Consider the following 14,365-nt stretch of genomic DNA (forward strand, 5'->3'; position numbering starts at 1 on the left):
TCTCACATTTCATCTTTTGTCACAACTCTGTCCTCCAGAGCAAGTCACAACTTCATATGCCGCAGGTCCCCTGAACAGGTGAAGTGGCCTGACGGTGTTGGGGTCCAGGCAGATGGGCCAGTAATGGCCCCCATTTCATTAAAGGCATTTCTGCTCAGCATTGTAGCCCTCAGCGGGCTGAACAGAACCCACCTTTGGCCAGGAAAAACTCACCCATTGAGATGGCACTCTCTGCGGCTCTTGGTGTTAACGGAAAAATAAATCTATCATGAGCTATTGAGTCCTTTAAATTCCCATTTTATGGCCACCAGCCCATCCTACTCTCTCACTGTGGCTGTTACGGACTTAAGTGTGTCCCCTCAAAATTCACATGTTGAAGGCCTAACCTTTAATGTGACTGTATTTGGAGATGGGGACTTTGGGGAAGGTGATTACAGCTAGATGAGTCCTCAGGGCGGGGCTTTAATCCCACAGGAACGGTGTCCTTATACAAAGAGGATTTTCTTATAAGGACACCACAGCTGCCTCTTGCCCTCTCTCTCTCCTTATGCCCGAAGAGCCCATGTGATCACACAGTCAGAAGGTGCCATCTACAAGCCGGGAAGAGACATCTCACCAGAAACCCCATCTGATGTCACCTTGATCTCAGACTTCTAGCCTCCAGAAATGTGAGAAAATAAATTCCGCTGTTTAAGTCCCCCAGTCTATGGCATTTTGTTATGGGAGCCCCAGCGGGCTAAACGGGGGTCACCGTGCCCTGAGACCTCACCCCCAAACCTTTCTCTTTGGAACCTACCCAGTCTCTGCCCCCTTCCTTCAGAGCCCTTTCTGAGCAGCAAGGGGAAGTCGGTGGCCACAGACTTTCCCCAAATTCTCAAGATATTCTTTATAACACAGGCTGAGATGCAGGCCATGGGTTGTCTCCAGGAACAGCACACAGAGCCGGAGAAGTCCTTCCTATCTTGGTCAGTCCCATCTTCCCAATATCCATTTATATCCAATATCCATTTGGGGAATATTGCACTCGTTTCCTGTTCCTGCTATAACAAATTGATATAAACTTAGTGACTTAAAACAGCACACATTTATTCTCCTACTATTCCTAAGGGTCCAAAGTCCAAAACAGGTCTCACTGGGTCAACATCAAGAGTTAGCAGAGCTTCCTTCTGGAGCTCCTTGCCCATCACACCTGCTCAGCATCCTTACATCGCACGGTCTTCTCCTGCTTCCACGACCGCTCTACTTCTTCGGTTTCGGGTTTCCCACGGCCTTCACTTAGAAGGACCCCGGGATTATGTTTAAGACCCACTTGGGTAATCTGTGCTGGTCCCCCCACTTCAAGATCCTTAACTTTGTCCCATCTGCAAAGTCCCTTTTTTCATATAAGGGAAGATTCACAGATCCTGGGCATTAGGACGTGGCTATCTTTGGGGGGAAGATTATCCACCCCCGCACAGGTGTGTAATACGATTTCCACCCTACAGAGCATAGTTTAGGAATCTCGAGGTTCTGAAGAAATGGACTTTTACAATGTCACATAGCACAATGGACAGAAAAGACCTAGCTTTCTTCTTGCTAATGCTTCTCTTTATTAGCTGTGTGACTTTGGGCTGATTACCTAACTTCTCTCTGCTTCTGCCTGCTCACTGATTCGATGGGTATACTAGTACCCACCTTCCTGCACATTGGGAGGGCAGTGAGCACAAAGCAAGTGCTCGATGTCTGGTAGTGACTGTGTTAGGCTCTAGACTAAAGCTGAGTTCAGTCTCCTCCTGGTCTTAGAAGCAGTAGAGGGACCCTGTTTGCCAAACACCAAGACTGCTTCCCCTGGGCAATGTCCAGCCCCCTGTCTCCTCTGCCAACTTCACACCCCAGCTCACCCACACAACATCTGGGTCATGGCCGCACATGGGTCACCTAATACCGGGGCATGGGGACCTTAGGAATGAGACAAGGGTTGAGCCAGCACCCTGCACCAGCATCTTGGAAATGCTCTTGGAATCATGGGGCTGAGTTCCAGAGCCCCCATTTCAAGGTTGGAAAGGGGAGTGCAGATGAGCCTACCAAAATCCTAGATACAGGCAGAGAGCCCTGACCTTGAAGTTGGTGAGGCATCTTTCTGAGCCTCAATTAAGTTATGCGCACAGCCAAGGGACTGGAAACAATGGTCCCTTCACCCGGCTGTGGCTGTGGTGACACGCAGTCCCTCTAGTTTCCACCAGACTCTCACTGGTAAATGAATCCAGCAAGCACGCAGGGCTGCGGAGATCTTGGGCTCACACCGCACTCCCCCAGATGTATAGCCGAGTGGCTGCGGGAGATATGGAATCAACCTGGAGAAGGGGAGGCCGACCAGAGGGTGTCCCTTTTTCTGTGTCTGGAATGCCAGCAGCCGGTGCCCTCCCTGGGGGAACCCGTGCCGTTGCAAGCAAACAGGGGTCTGTGTGGGGTTGGCGGCATCAGGGCAGTGAGCTGGTGGCCTGGGTCAGAGCTCCGGTGGCTATGCCGGCAGCCCGTGGGTTGGGTAGAAGCCTGCGGGACAGGACAGGGCAGGGCCAAGGGGGGCGGAGTCAGGGCCCAACCAAGGTCAGTGGCAAATGCTGGTTCCAGTCCCAACACTCGGCTTCTCACTGAGCACGAGGGACCGTGACCTCCACTGCGTGCACACTTGGCTGTGGGACAGAGTAAGTACAGGTACTGAAGATGGACAGGGGGTCCATGGGCTTAAGGGTGTGTGGGGAACGGTGAAGACAGGACTCGGGTTATGGGATCTGGGGGGCTTCAAATCTCTGGTGTTGTCCCAGAGTGACCAGGAAAACTCTGCGGTGATGGGGAAGGAGCCAGGGCCTTGGAAGCAGCAGCATCCCCCCGACCCCACCCCTGGCCGTGTGAACTTGGGCACGACCCTCCACCTGGCTGCACCTCAGTGTCCTTATAGGCAAGATGCACGGTGGCTTTGAAGATTCAGTACATACTAGCTGCCACCCAGGAGGGACTTTATCCCCAGGGCACATCTGGCAGCAGCTAGAGACATTTGTAGCTGGCGCAGCTGGAGACAGGGCTGCGCTGGCATCCAGTGAGTAGACCCCCGACAAGGCACAGGCCAGTCCCCACGACAAAGATCAGGGAGGAGGCGGAGAAACCCCGGTTAGGTTGTGGGGGTGAAGCGTCTGGTCCACAAGGCTGTGCTCCGTAACCCAGAGCGCTTCTGTGTTGTTTTCTGTGCCTGCAATTTCGGACCTTGAGAAATCAGGAGAAGGTATGGAACATCTCCGTTTCCCTGAGTGAGGGCTGCCCGGCCTGGAGGCTGGCTGCTCGAGCTCCAGACGCTGTTTGGTGATTTGGTTTTTGTTTATTTGTTTTGTTTTTAAAGCTTTTACTTATTTATTGAGAGAGAGCGTGTGTGCACAAGCAGCGGGGTCGGGCAGAAGGAGAGGGAGAAGCAGGCTCTCCTCTGAGCAGGGAGCCCGATGCAGGGCTCGATCCCAGGACTCTGTGATCATGACCTGAGCTGAAGGCAGACACTTAAACCCACTGAACCACCCAGGCGGCCCAGGCATTTTGTTAAATAAGCAAAATGTCGACATAAAATAAGTGTACTGTTCAGTTTTCCTAAGGCTGGGGCCCTTGGCAAAAAATACAACAATAGAAGGGGGGGTTCTCCCCTGGCCAACATCCTTGGTCACGGATCAAGAAGCCACCGTGTGAAGAATAGGGCGGAGGGCAGAGGGGGCTGGGAGGCGAGGGATGTGTTGGTGGTGGTGGTGGTTTCGTGGGTGTACATGGGAAAGGTGTACGGCTTTTGGTATGTCAGTCAGATCTCAATAAAATAGTTTTTAAGAAAGAAAATGGAAATGGAAGCCAGGCAGCAGGACAGAAGCTGGCAAGTCCTGGGAGCCCAGCCTGTCTCCGCGTCCAGCATGGGGTCTAAAACCCCTGAGCCACAGAGAAGGCATTCATTCATTCATTCATTCATCCATTCCAAAAAGGGGCCTGAGGGGGTATAGCTCAGTGGTAGAGCACTTGACTGCAAAAAGGGGTCTGAGCCCCAGCCCTTGACTGCAAATCTCATAGGGAGAGCAGGGTTGGTGCCGGTCCTCTCTGTTGGGAGCACATGTTTTTGTCGGGGAGAGGGGCCAGAATGCTGGAAGGCCCCAGCAAACCCGTGTGGGCTCGCACTTACATCACAGCAGAGCAGCGAGACAATCAAGGGGCCATTACAGAGCATAACAACACGGAGGGAGGGGCCAGGTGCGGGCCAGGGATCACCAGCAGTGGCATTCAAGCAGGGGCCCGAGGCCCAGGGAGAAGCTGGTCCTGCCCCCCAACACCTTGGGGATGGCAATGACCTTCTTAGGTGGTGGGGCGCTGTGACCTGGGGTGGGTGACGGAGGGAGATGCCTTCAGAATGGCTCTGGGGGGCAGAAGGAGAAGGGGAGCGCGTGGGTGAAGGTGACAGGGCCTCTGGAGGACATGGCAGGGGAAATGGGGAGAGGCAGGCAGATGTCAGAGCTGCTCTGGAGCTAGAAACCCACAAACCTCACCGACGGTCTGGAGGTGGGGAGGAAGGTTAAGAATGTTCCCTGAGTCACACGCTCTCCCAGATCTTTAGGATCGAGGAAACTGGGATTTTGTCTTTCCCTCTCTGCCTGTGTCCCAAGGCTCACATCTCCTTTTGCAATCAGTGGACAGACCTCCGCCACCTGCCTCCCCCAGCTGAGTCCAAAGTTGACCTGGTAGAACTTTGTTGCCCAACATTTGGAATAAATGAAGCAGATTCTGAGTCCACGGGTAGCGGGGATGAGTGGGGGGACTGCCGCAGTGCCTGCCCACCGCCGCCTGCTCCAGCCAGCTCACGTCGCCTTGGCCTGGGATACCAGAGGAGCCTGAATGATCTCCTCTCCTCCCTCGGGCCCGTGGGGGCCCATCTGCGGAAGCGCTGGAATCAGGGGCCTCGAGAGAGGATCAGTCGGGCCAGGCTCCAGTCTCCTGGCTGAGAGCCCGTCTCCCAAGGACCAGGCTTCCGGGGCCCGGAGCAGACTCGCCCCAGCTTCAAATTGGCCCCAAACTCTGTCAAAGCTGCATATTTCCACCAGAGACCAGGGGTGTGATGGCCCAGGCTGGGAACCTGGGAAACCTGAACCGAGCTCCCTGAGGCCCCATTTTCTCAGAAGAGATCTCTCTGACCCTCTGTTTCCTCCTCTGTCCCGTGATGACGATACCAACTCTGAGTTGCTGTGAAGGAGGATAAATGAGCTCGTACAGGTGAACAGCTTGAGAGAGACCCAGGGATCCTCCCCACGAGCTACAGGAGCGGAGGGACGAGGTATCATGTCTCGGAACCATGAAAGGAAGACAAGAGGCAGTGCGTACACCAGTCACAGGAACCTGGATTTCAATCCTGGTTCCATCACACATTAGCTGGGACAAGCTCTGCTGTTCTGTTTAACCTCAGTTTATCCATCTGTGAAACGGTCTTCATGATGCTGACTCTCGTGGATGGTTCAATGTCTTAATGTTTGTAGAGTGTCTGGCTTTCATAAGAGATAAAGTGGGCCCAAAAGGAGTGAGAGTTCTAAGTTCTAAGTTCCAAGTCTGCAGCCCAGGGGAGAGTGGATGAAGCTGGGGTCCCCCTCCACAGAGACCCAGCTGTCCGGGAAGACTCAGGGGGCGCCAGGAAAGCGGCTGTGGCCCATCAGACCTCTGCTGTTTGGCAGGGTACAGGGTGGGGAACTGGTGGAGAAAAAGGTTACTGGCCACAGCACATGACAGACCTTGAGTTGATTATGAACACAATGAGGCCTGTAGAGGGGCAGGGACTGGCCCAAGGCCACCAGGCATCTGCAAGGACAGAAGCCAGAACTCTCTCTCCTGCCTGAGCCCTGGGCTCCATCCAAGCAGGACACTCCCTTGTGTCCTCAACTCTTCCTTGAAAGATTTCCTTTAAAGTAATTATCAGCTGGGGGTTAATCTGTGATAATGGGGGCGGGGGGTGTGGAGCTGAATGTTTGCTCAGCTCCATCCGGCTACCCTGATGCCCTGACACGTTGCGGGAGGGGCCATACTGTGCTGTAAAATCAGCAAGTTCAAAGGACGCAGAGATTAAACCACCCGCCACGTCCTTTAAAGACCCGCACTGTCAGGGTGCACACAGAAAGGGGGTGTCAGCCTGGGAAGCCCAGACCCCGTTGCTGAATCATCTGCAGATTCGCAGCTACGGTGCTGGCTGCCGGGGTGGGGGACACCAAGACCGGGGGCTGTCGCACGGAAGGAGGGCCGGGGATCCAGGGAAGCCACATGGCACAGCGGTTTAGGCCATGGGCTCTGAGTGTCAGAACTGGGTCTGAGCCCAAGCTGGGCCCCCACCAGCCAGTGGCTCGGCCTCTCTGAGCTTCAGAGACTCCTCTGTAGAATAGTGCCAGTAGCAGAACCTGCCTCTGCCGGTGGGTGTGAGGTCAACAGAGGCGGGTACGAGGAGCCTCCATAACTGCAGAGGCTGCTGTGTGGGGCTCTGGGGGTCCCGAGTGTCTGCAGACAGAACATTCTAGATGAGCCTCCTTTGTGAGCTCAGGTGCAACGTGGAGGCCAGGGTGGGTGGACGTGGCCTGCTCAGGTCATTCGATTTTGCTCAAAGACAGGACTGCAGCCCAGGTCTGCCTGACCCCCAAGGTCACTGGCATCCCCCCACCCCCTACAGTGGGCCACTTTGCATGCAATGTCCAATGCAGCTGTTTGGGGCCCTTTGGCGTTGGGGTTTGAGGGGGTCATGTGACTCTGGGCGGACCCTGAGGCCAGGGACCTAATGACATGGCGTCCATGGGAGAAGAAGACCCAGCCACGGGGAAGTTCTCCCCAACGAGAGCTTTCCTCAGCAGACAGGCCGCCGGGCCCCCCACAAGAGCAAGGGTGCGGTGAGAGCGCGTACCCCACGGCAGAGCTGAGGAACTGGGGGATCTCGGTGGGGCTTTGACCCTGAAGCTGCAACAGCTACGGCTGACCCTTCCGTGCACCAGGTCTGCGCCAGGCCCAACCGCGACGCTTGCCCTATGCTGACCCCTTAAAGCCCCCGGCCACGCTCTGGCCCAGGTACAGTGTCACCTCCACTGTACAGACAGGTGGGGGACAGGGCACGGGGCGTGACTGACTTGCCCCAAACCGCACTAGTAGGAAGTAGCGGGGCCGAGCTTTGATCCCAGGAGGCTGGGCTGCAGAGTCTGGGCTGATCACAGGGGACCAGGAGCACAGGGGACGTTGGCAGGCCTGGGCACAGGAAGGATTCTGGTTGGAGAGGAGGGGTCTAGGGAGGTGGGTGGGAAGAATGAAGGAGAAGAGGAGCTGAAGACCCCCCAGGGCCCACCTAGTTGGGATGGAAGGAAGAGGAGGCGTCTTGGCTCAGGCCGCCGTGACAAAGCATCACAGAATAGAAAATGGGTCTCGGCTCAAGGTTTTGGCAAAGCTGTTTCCTCGACTCGCAGATGCTGGTCTCCTCCCTGGGTCCCCACATGGTCTCCCCTCTGTGTGTGTCTGGGTCCTAATCTCTTCTCATAAGGACACTGGCCAGATTGGATCAAGGCCCCCCTGGAAGACCTCATTTTGACTTCATGACCTTTTTAAAGACCTTGTCTCCAAATACAGCCACATTCTGAGGGGCTAGGGGTGGAGACCTCAACATAGGAGTCTGGGGGACACAATTCAGCCCTCATAGAATAGGAGGGAAGCTGGAGTGTTTACATTAAGAGGGCAGAATTTCCTCCCGGGGTTGCGGGGGAGGCGTGCGCCTCTGATGAGGCTCGCGGATGGCCCGGGGTCCTAGTACAGCCCCCCAGGGGAGAGGAGGAAAGAACCAGCTGGCCTCTGCTGTTCACCAACGAGTCTCTGGAGCCCGGCACCTGCCTGCCACGTGGGAGATGCTCAGTATGTATTTGCTGGGTAAACAAGGGTAGACCAGCAGTCTGAGGGGCCCGTGGGGTGGGTAGTTGGTCTGAGTTCATAAAAGGGCCACCAGGCCTTGCAAATTCTGTCCCCAGGGGTCGAAGTGACAGTCAGAGGCCACTTGGGAAGCAGGCTTCTCATTCCCTGGGAACCTCAGAGATGCTGATCAGGCAAAAGGAGGGAGAGCCCTGCCCTCTCCACCCCACCTCCCCCAGAGCACGTGCCCTGATGTGGATGAGAGGACTCTTGCCCCCATGGGGGGCCAGCCCCCACCTCAGGTCTGCACGCTCTGCCTTCTCCTCCCTTTCCGACCCTTAGATGCCCAAGTCCCCCGAGTCTAGTCCTCGAGCCCCCATGCTCTCCTCAAAACCTCTCCCCCCACCGCACAGGCTCATCATCTCCCTTAGGTTCTGCCACTCAGGGGGTCACGTCTCTGGGACCTGTGCCTGACGCACTTCCCCCCAGCGGTGCACCCTTCCCACCTGCTTTTCGGAACGAGGAGCGGCCACGATGCAGTTCTGTGTCCTCCTGTGCCTGATGCTCCTCACCACTTCGGGCGCCAGCCTGCTCCGCCCCCGCTCGAGGGAGACGAAGAAGAGAGCCAAGGAGCTACCCGTGCTCAGCACCGAGGCCCCCGCCAGCAGGGACTTTGCCTTTGACCTCTACAGGGCCTTGGCTACGGCTACCCCCGACCAGAACATCTTCTTCTCCCCTCTGAGCATCTCCACCACCCTGGCCATGCTGTCGCTGGGGGCGCGATCCCACACGAAGGAGCAGATCCTGGAAGGCCTGGGCGTCCGTCCCCGGGAGGGCTCGGAGGAGGAGCTCCACAACACCTTCCACCAGCTGCTGCGGGAGTTTGCCCAGCCCAGGGAGGACATCCAGCTGAGCCTCGGCAACGCCCTGTTCATCAGCCCCGAGGTGCACCTCCAGGATGCCTTCCTGAGTGCCATGAAGACGCTGTACCTGGCAGACACCTTCCCCACTGACTTTGGGAGCCCCGCAGGGGCCCAGAAGCAGATCAATGATTACGTGGCAAAGCAAACTCAAGGCAAGATTGTGGACTTGGCGAAGGATCTGGATAGCACGGAGGTCATGATTATGGTGAATTACATCTTCTTTAAAGGTAAGACCCTTGCGCGCCAGCCTGAATGTTCTCCTTTCCGCTGCTTTTGTCAAAAGAGCACCCAATTCCCACACGCATCAAGGAGTGGGAGTGGATTAAGCCCCTTCCGGGGCTTGTTGACAGAGTGAGGCCAAAAAGCAGCCGAGGGTAAGCAGGCATCTTCTGAGGGCGTAAAGGGATGTCAGTGACCCCCGGCTGCTGTCTCCCCCACCGGGGAAGAGCTGGGTCCTCTCCGTGGGCCCTGGAGTCACAGCTTCTGCACCGGATCTAAAGCACCAGATCGCCACGGCCACCGTACGGCCACTCAGGGCAGGATTGCGGGTCTAAGAGAGACCTTGGAGGGCCTTCCCTCACCCCCACATCCTTGCTCCCGTGCCCTCCTAGGGGCTGTTCCCTCAGCGAGAAACGCCTGGACAAGCCCCTGTCCCCTCTGGAGAGTCCGCTCCCCCTCCCTCGTGACAGATGACCCCTCCGTCTTCATCCCCCTGACGTTTCTTGTGGCTACCCCTACTCACCTCGGCTCTCGTGTCTGCTTCTCCTCCTAGATGCTGAGCCCCTCGGTGCCTGTATGGGGGTCTGGCCGAGGGTGGGAAGGCAGGAGTGGGTAAAGGCAGGGAGGAAAAACAGAATAACTGCCCCAGGTGTAGTGTCGATTTGTCTGTCGTCTGTATTGTTGATCCTTTTCCTGAGGGTGTTTGACCTTGAGTAAACAGTAGAGAATCAAACTCCGTTAGGGGTTGAGGGCCTCCAAAGACATGAAAAGCATCCTTCTTGCTTGGCGCATGTCAGAGGAAAAGGCTCACAGAAAGTTCGGGCACATCCCCAAAGTTATAAAAAGACTCGCCTTCCAATTCCAGGAGTTCCACGGTCCCCGCCTCCGAGGAGACTGTGCTGGGGAGGAGAAGCTCTGCTTAATGGGTTTACTGTCTTGGCGCTGTTCGTTTGCAGCTAAGAGTTTCTAACGTCTTTCCCATTTTGATATTTAGCTAAGTGGAAGACAAGTTTCGACCACAAAAACACCCGAAAGCAGGACTTCCACGTGACCTCGGAGACCGTGGTGCGGGTGCCCATGATGAGAGGGGAAGACCATTATTACTACTTCCTGGACCGAAACCTCTCCTGCAAGGTGGTGGGTGTCCCCTACCAAGGGAATGCCACCGCTTTCTTCATTCTCCCCAGCGAGGGCAGGATGGGACCGCTGGAGAACGGACTGAATGAGAAAACACTGAGGAAGTGGCTCAGGATGTTCACAAAGAGGTATTCTGCAGGTGACGTGGGGCCAGTCTGGTCCTGCTCACCTCTGGGGAGACACAGCCATGGTGGGAAGGTCTCACCCAGCCCAGGAGCGGCCTCCAAGCCCGGAGCCATCACAAGAGGTTCCGGGCCCCAGGCCCTGGCCCAGCCGGAGGGAGCATGACTGGACACCCAGCTGCTTTCCTGATGGAGCCATGAGAGTAGGCAGAGACCTCTGGGACAGCCCAGGTCCAAGACCAGAGTGGGGTGGGCTCTAGACGAGGGTCTGGAGGATCCTTACGAAGTTGAGGGGAGAGAGCGGGGATATGAGCTCTGGGAGCCAATGCTCTGGGAAGTCTCAGAATGTTCCTGTCCTCTTTCCAGGCAGCTTGAGCTCCACCTTCCCAAGTTCTCCATCGAGGGCTCCTACCGGCTGGAGAAGGTCCTCCCCATGCTGGGCATCAAGGATGTCTTCACCAGCCATGCTGACTTGACTGGCATCACCAACCACTCCAGCATCCAGGTGTCTGAGGTGAGCTCGGGAGCTCCTGAGCCCCTGTTTTCGGAGGTATCTGTTCTTTTCCACTCCTCTGCTATGCCATGCCATGCCATGCCATTCTTCTATTCCATTCTACCCCATGCCACTCTGCTCCTTTCATTCCATTCCATTCCATTCCACATTCTACATTCTCTCTCTCTCTCTCTCTCTCTCCTCTTTTCCCTCAAGAAGCAAAACATCTCACTTTGTGTCTTATCCTATGTGCCATGGGAAGCCATATCCACCTCCGTGTCTCAGGAGAAGCTCTCATTCAGCTATCAAAACTAAGAATTAGGTGCTAGCTCCTTCACTCGCTAGCTGTGTGGCCTCCAACAATTACTTGACCTCTCCGTGCCGCCTTCCTCTCTATAAAATTGGAGAGTCGCAGCCTTGCTGTGGGATGCCATGAGAGTTCAATGGACAGCACAGGCACAGTCAGTCACCTCCCGGCACAGATCCCGGTGCATGGTAGCCACACAGCTGTGTCATTAGCTACCTGCTTGGTGGCACAGAGACTTGGACAGGGATGTCACAGGCAGAAGCTCTGCTGTCTCCTCGGATGACATCTCCCAGCCCCTGGTGGCTCAGTGACTCCTGATGTCTCCTCTGCAGATGGTGCACAAAGCCGTGGTGGAGGTGGACGAGTCGGGGACCAAAGCAGCTGCAGCCACAGAGGCCATCTTCATGTTCAAGTCCGCCCCGATGAGCTCCCCAAGGGTCATATTCAACAGGCCCTTTTTGATGGTCATTGTGGAGAACTCCACGAATATCCTCTTCGTTGGCAAAGTGACCCACCCCTGAGGTGGGTGTGTCTCCTGGAAGGTCACAGGTGGTGATAGTTGAAGGCACACCGTGGCATCTGTCTGCTGGGAGCTGGTGATTGACACAGGTTTCGTGGACTAATGAGGCTTTTACAAGTAATAATAGTTGTAGTATTGATATCCCAATGGTTGCTTCTTCTCACACAACTGCACAATGTGGGCACCTTGAAGATCCTTCAGGAGCATTTGGTCTTGCCTTTACCCTTCCTCGGTGGAGTCTAGCGCTGAGGCCCAGAGAGGTTGGTTGACTTGCCCAAGGTCACACAGCATGTTAGTGGTAGAGAGAAGCTCAGAATCCAGGCCCCTGACATCCAGCCCAGTGACACAGAGCTCTGTAGGAGGCTTGTTCTGGTAGATATTTCTACCAAGAAATGTATTTCCAAGCTGAGCCCTTATCTTGCCAACCATGCCAACCATCAGTTCATCATGGTGTGGAGAGAACACTGAAATGAGAGTCTGGAATGGGGCTTCTGTCCCAGCTAACCAGCTGGGGGACATTGGGATAATTCTGTCCCTCTCTGGACCTCTATTTCCCCCATGCATACCATGAAGGATCAGGTGAAGGGCTGAAGGCTCCTTGACGTTACGTAAGGAAGATTTTAAGATTTTAAGATATTCCAGCGCTACTTGTCCTTGAAGAAAAGTAAGTGGACAGCAAGGTGGAAATGGTCCATCACAGCATCGAGCCATCATGTGGTTTCAGTAACAACCTCCTGGCGTCGCCTGGGGGGGAGCCCAGAGGCCTGTTGCAAATACTACCATATCTACTGAAGACGTTGATGACTAACTGTGAATTTTAGTGTCCACAATAACAATACAGCATGTTGCAAAAACTGGGTGTCATTGTCCTTACAGAAATAATACTGGGAATGGCGACATCCATAGCTTTCCATGTGCCAGGCTTGGTGCTAGGAGCTTTACCTGGATGGCTGTATTTATCTGCCCTGAGGCCGGTACCACAGTTCTCCCCATTTTACAGATGGAGAAGGCAAGGCTTGCAGAGAGCAGGCTATTCACCCAGTCACGTGGCTTCTAAGGGGTGGAGGCAGGATTTGACCCTGGGAGTGTGGTTCCGCCAGACGCATGTTTTCAATCCTGTGCTCTGCTGCAGGGAAGACATGACTATGTCCCAGAAGCCTGGGTCAGGGGCCTCTCAGTCATCTGCTCCCCTGGGATGCAGGTAAGCTTATCCTCTCTCCTCTTTTATGAAAGCCTCTACCGACAGGTCCTCGTCTATCAAATGAACAGGACAGGACACTTTAAAGAATCAATGAAGGAGTGAACGAGTCCTTCACTCACATTGTCCCCTAATTAGCTGCCCCCTTAAATCTGAGTGCTGGCCCCTCAGCTGGCCCCCACCCCCATGAGGCTGCCTCTACCACTTTGATCTCAGAGTCTGCACTGTGTTGCCCAAGAATAACCCCTAGACCAAACGATGTCAGAACCCCAAGCTTTGGCCACACCCTGAAGTACTGAGCACCTACTTTGGGCCAGCCCTCTGGGGACACTTTGCATCTGTCATCTCCCGAATCCCTCAACACAGTCTGTCAGTGTACCTGTCTCACAGAGGGGACGTCAGTGCCTGCCCAGAGGCTGAGGTCAGGGAGAGGCTCAGGCTCTGGCACCCGGATGGTGCCCACATTGGCGTGTGGCCAGGCGGATGGCTGCGACCAGACCTGGACAGCTCATCTGCGTCTGTGATTTCTGCTCAGGTCAGCGTTCCAGGATTGGGCCTCCTCGTGGGGTCAGATCGGCTCCTGTGTGCCTTTCCCTTGCGAAATGCCTAGATCTTTCTCTAACTGTTTGCTCAGCCAGCCCAAGGTCAAGGGGAGGTCCAGTCGGTGTGCTATGTGTCAGACCAAGGTCCAGAGTTGTCTGAAGGTCACTGGGCACATGGTCACTTGGTCACGTGGCCACAAAACAGCTACCAGGTGTGAGGGCAGGCTGGGCTCCACGACACCTCATGTCACACATGGAAGTTCCTTGCTGGGTGTCATTGCAGGCCATGTAACTCAATTGTCACACAATCCTGGGATGAACGAAATGATATAGCACCTGGGAGAGAGAGAGCGAGAGATCAGGAAAGCTTTCTTGGAAAAGATGGTGCCCAGCTGGTCTAAGGAGTAAGTAAGCCTTCCACAGACAGCAGGTTTGGGAACAGGGAAGGGACTCCAGCAGAGGGAAGGGCTAGAGAATGGTGTTGAGTGAGCAGGTGTGTGCGGGAACCATGGAGACCTTATTCTGGGCCACGATAGGGGATGTGAAGGGGAGCAAAGGGGAAGAGGTGCCTGCGTTGCCGTCTGGGACAGGGACCCTGAACACGAGGCTGGCATTTGTTCTCTTTCCTCACAATATTAGGGTGGTTTGGTGGTCCGCATCGCACCCTGAGCGCCCCTGAGTGTATGCCTCACTCTCCCATTGGCACGCGAGCAGACACCTTCACTCAGCCCTGTAGGGGGTGCTCCCTCGCTCCGTGTGCCCCTGCACCCCCAGCACCCCACCGGCCCTTTCTCCCCTTGACCTCGTCCGTCCTATCCAGTAACAGGGCAGCTTAACAGCAGAAACTGTGTGATGTCACAGTCCTGGAGGCTGGAGTCTGAGACCCAGGCGTCAGCGGTGTTGGGTCATCCCGAGGGCCCTTTCCTTGGCTGGGCTCCCAGATGGTGTCCTCTCTTTCTGCCCTCACATGGCCATCTCTCGGGGTGTTAACCTCCT

General features: G+C 55.5%; 1 protein-coding gene across 6 annotated transcripts; it reads left to right on the forward strand.

The window, feature by feature from the left end:
• Positions 1-2,574: 2,574 nt before the first annotated feature.
• On the forward strand, positions 2,575-12,483 carry SERPINA5 (serpin family A member 5). 6 transcript variants are annotated; one of them, XM_080807939.1, is made up of 5 exons: positions 2,575-2,684; positions 8,322-9,058; positions 10,045-10,315; positions 10,676-10,823; positions 11,442-12,483. In XM_080807939.1, exons 2-5 carry the CDS (start codon positions 8,443-8,445, stop codon positions 11,628-11,630), a joined length of 1,224 nt encoding a protein of 407 aa, XP_080664065.1. In that variant the 5' UTR covers positions 2,575-2,684; positions 8,322-8,442; the 3' UTR covers positions 11,631-12,483. The 6 variants fall into 6 exon arrangements, with proteins under 6 accessions (XP_080664065.1, XP_080664066.1, XP_080664067.1 ...); XM_080807940.1 differs by having other exon boundaries at positions 2,611-2,694; XM_080807941.1 differs by having other exon boundaries at positions 2,613-2,684; positions 8,340-9,058.
• Positions 12,484-14,365: the final 1,882 nt, after the last annotated feature.

This window comes from Martes martes, assembly GCF_963455335.1.
Source record: "Martes martes genome assembly, chromosome: 7".
Classification (NCBI taxonomy): Eukaryota; Metazoa; Chordata; class Mammalia; order Carnivora; family Mustelidae; genus Martes; species Martes martes.

Excerpts from the sequence above, each read along its gene's own strand:
- SERPINA5 (XM_080807939.1), top strand. The coding sequence starts at position 8,443 with ATGCAGTTCTGTGTCCTCCTGTGCCTGATGCTCCTCACCACTTCGGGC. Across the intron at positions 9,059-10,044 it reads GAATTACATCTTCTTTAAAG|CTAAGTGGAAGACAAGTTTC; the intron begins GTAAGACCCTTG and ends TTTGATATTTAG. Across the intron at positions 10,316-10,675 it reads CTCAGGATGTTCACAAAGAG|GCAGCTTGAGCTCCACCTTC; the intron begins GTATTCTGCAGG and ends TCCTCTTTCCAG.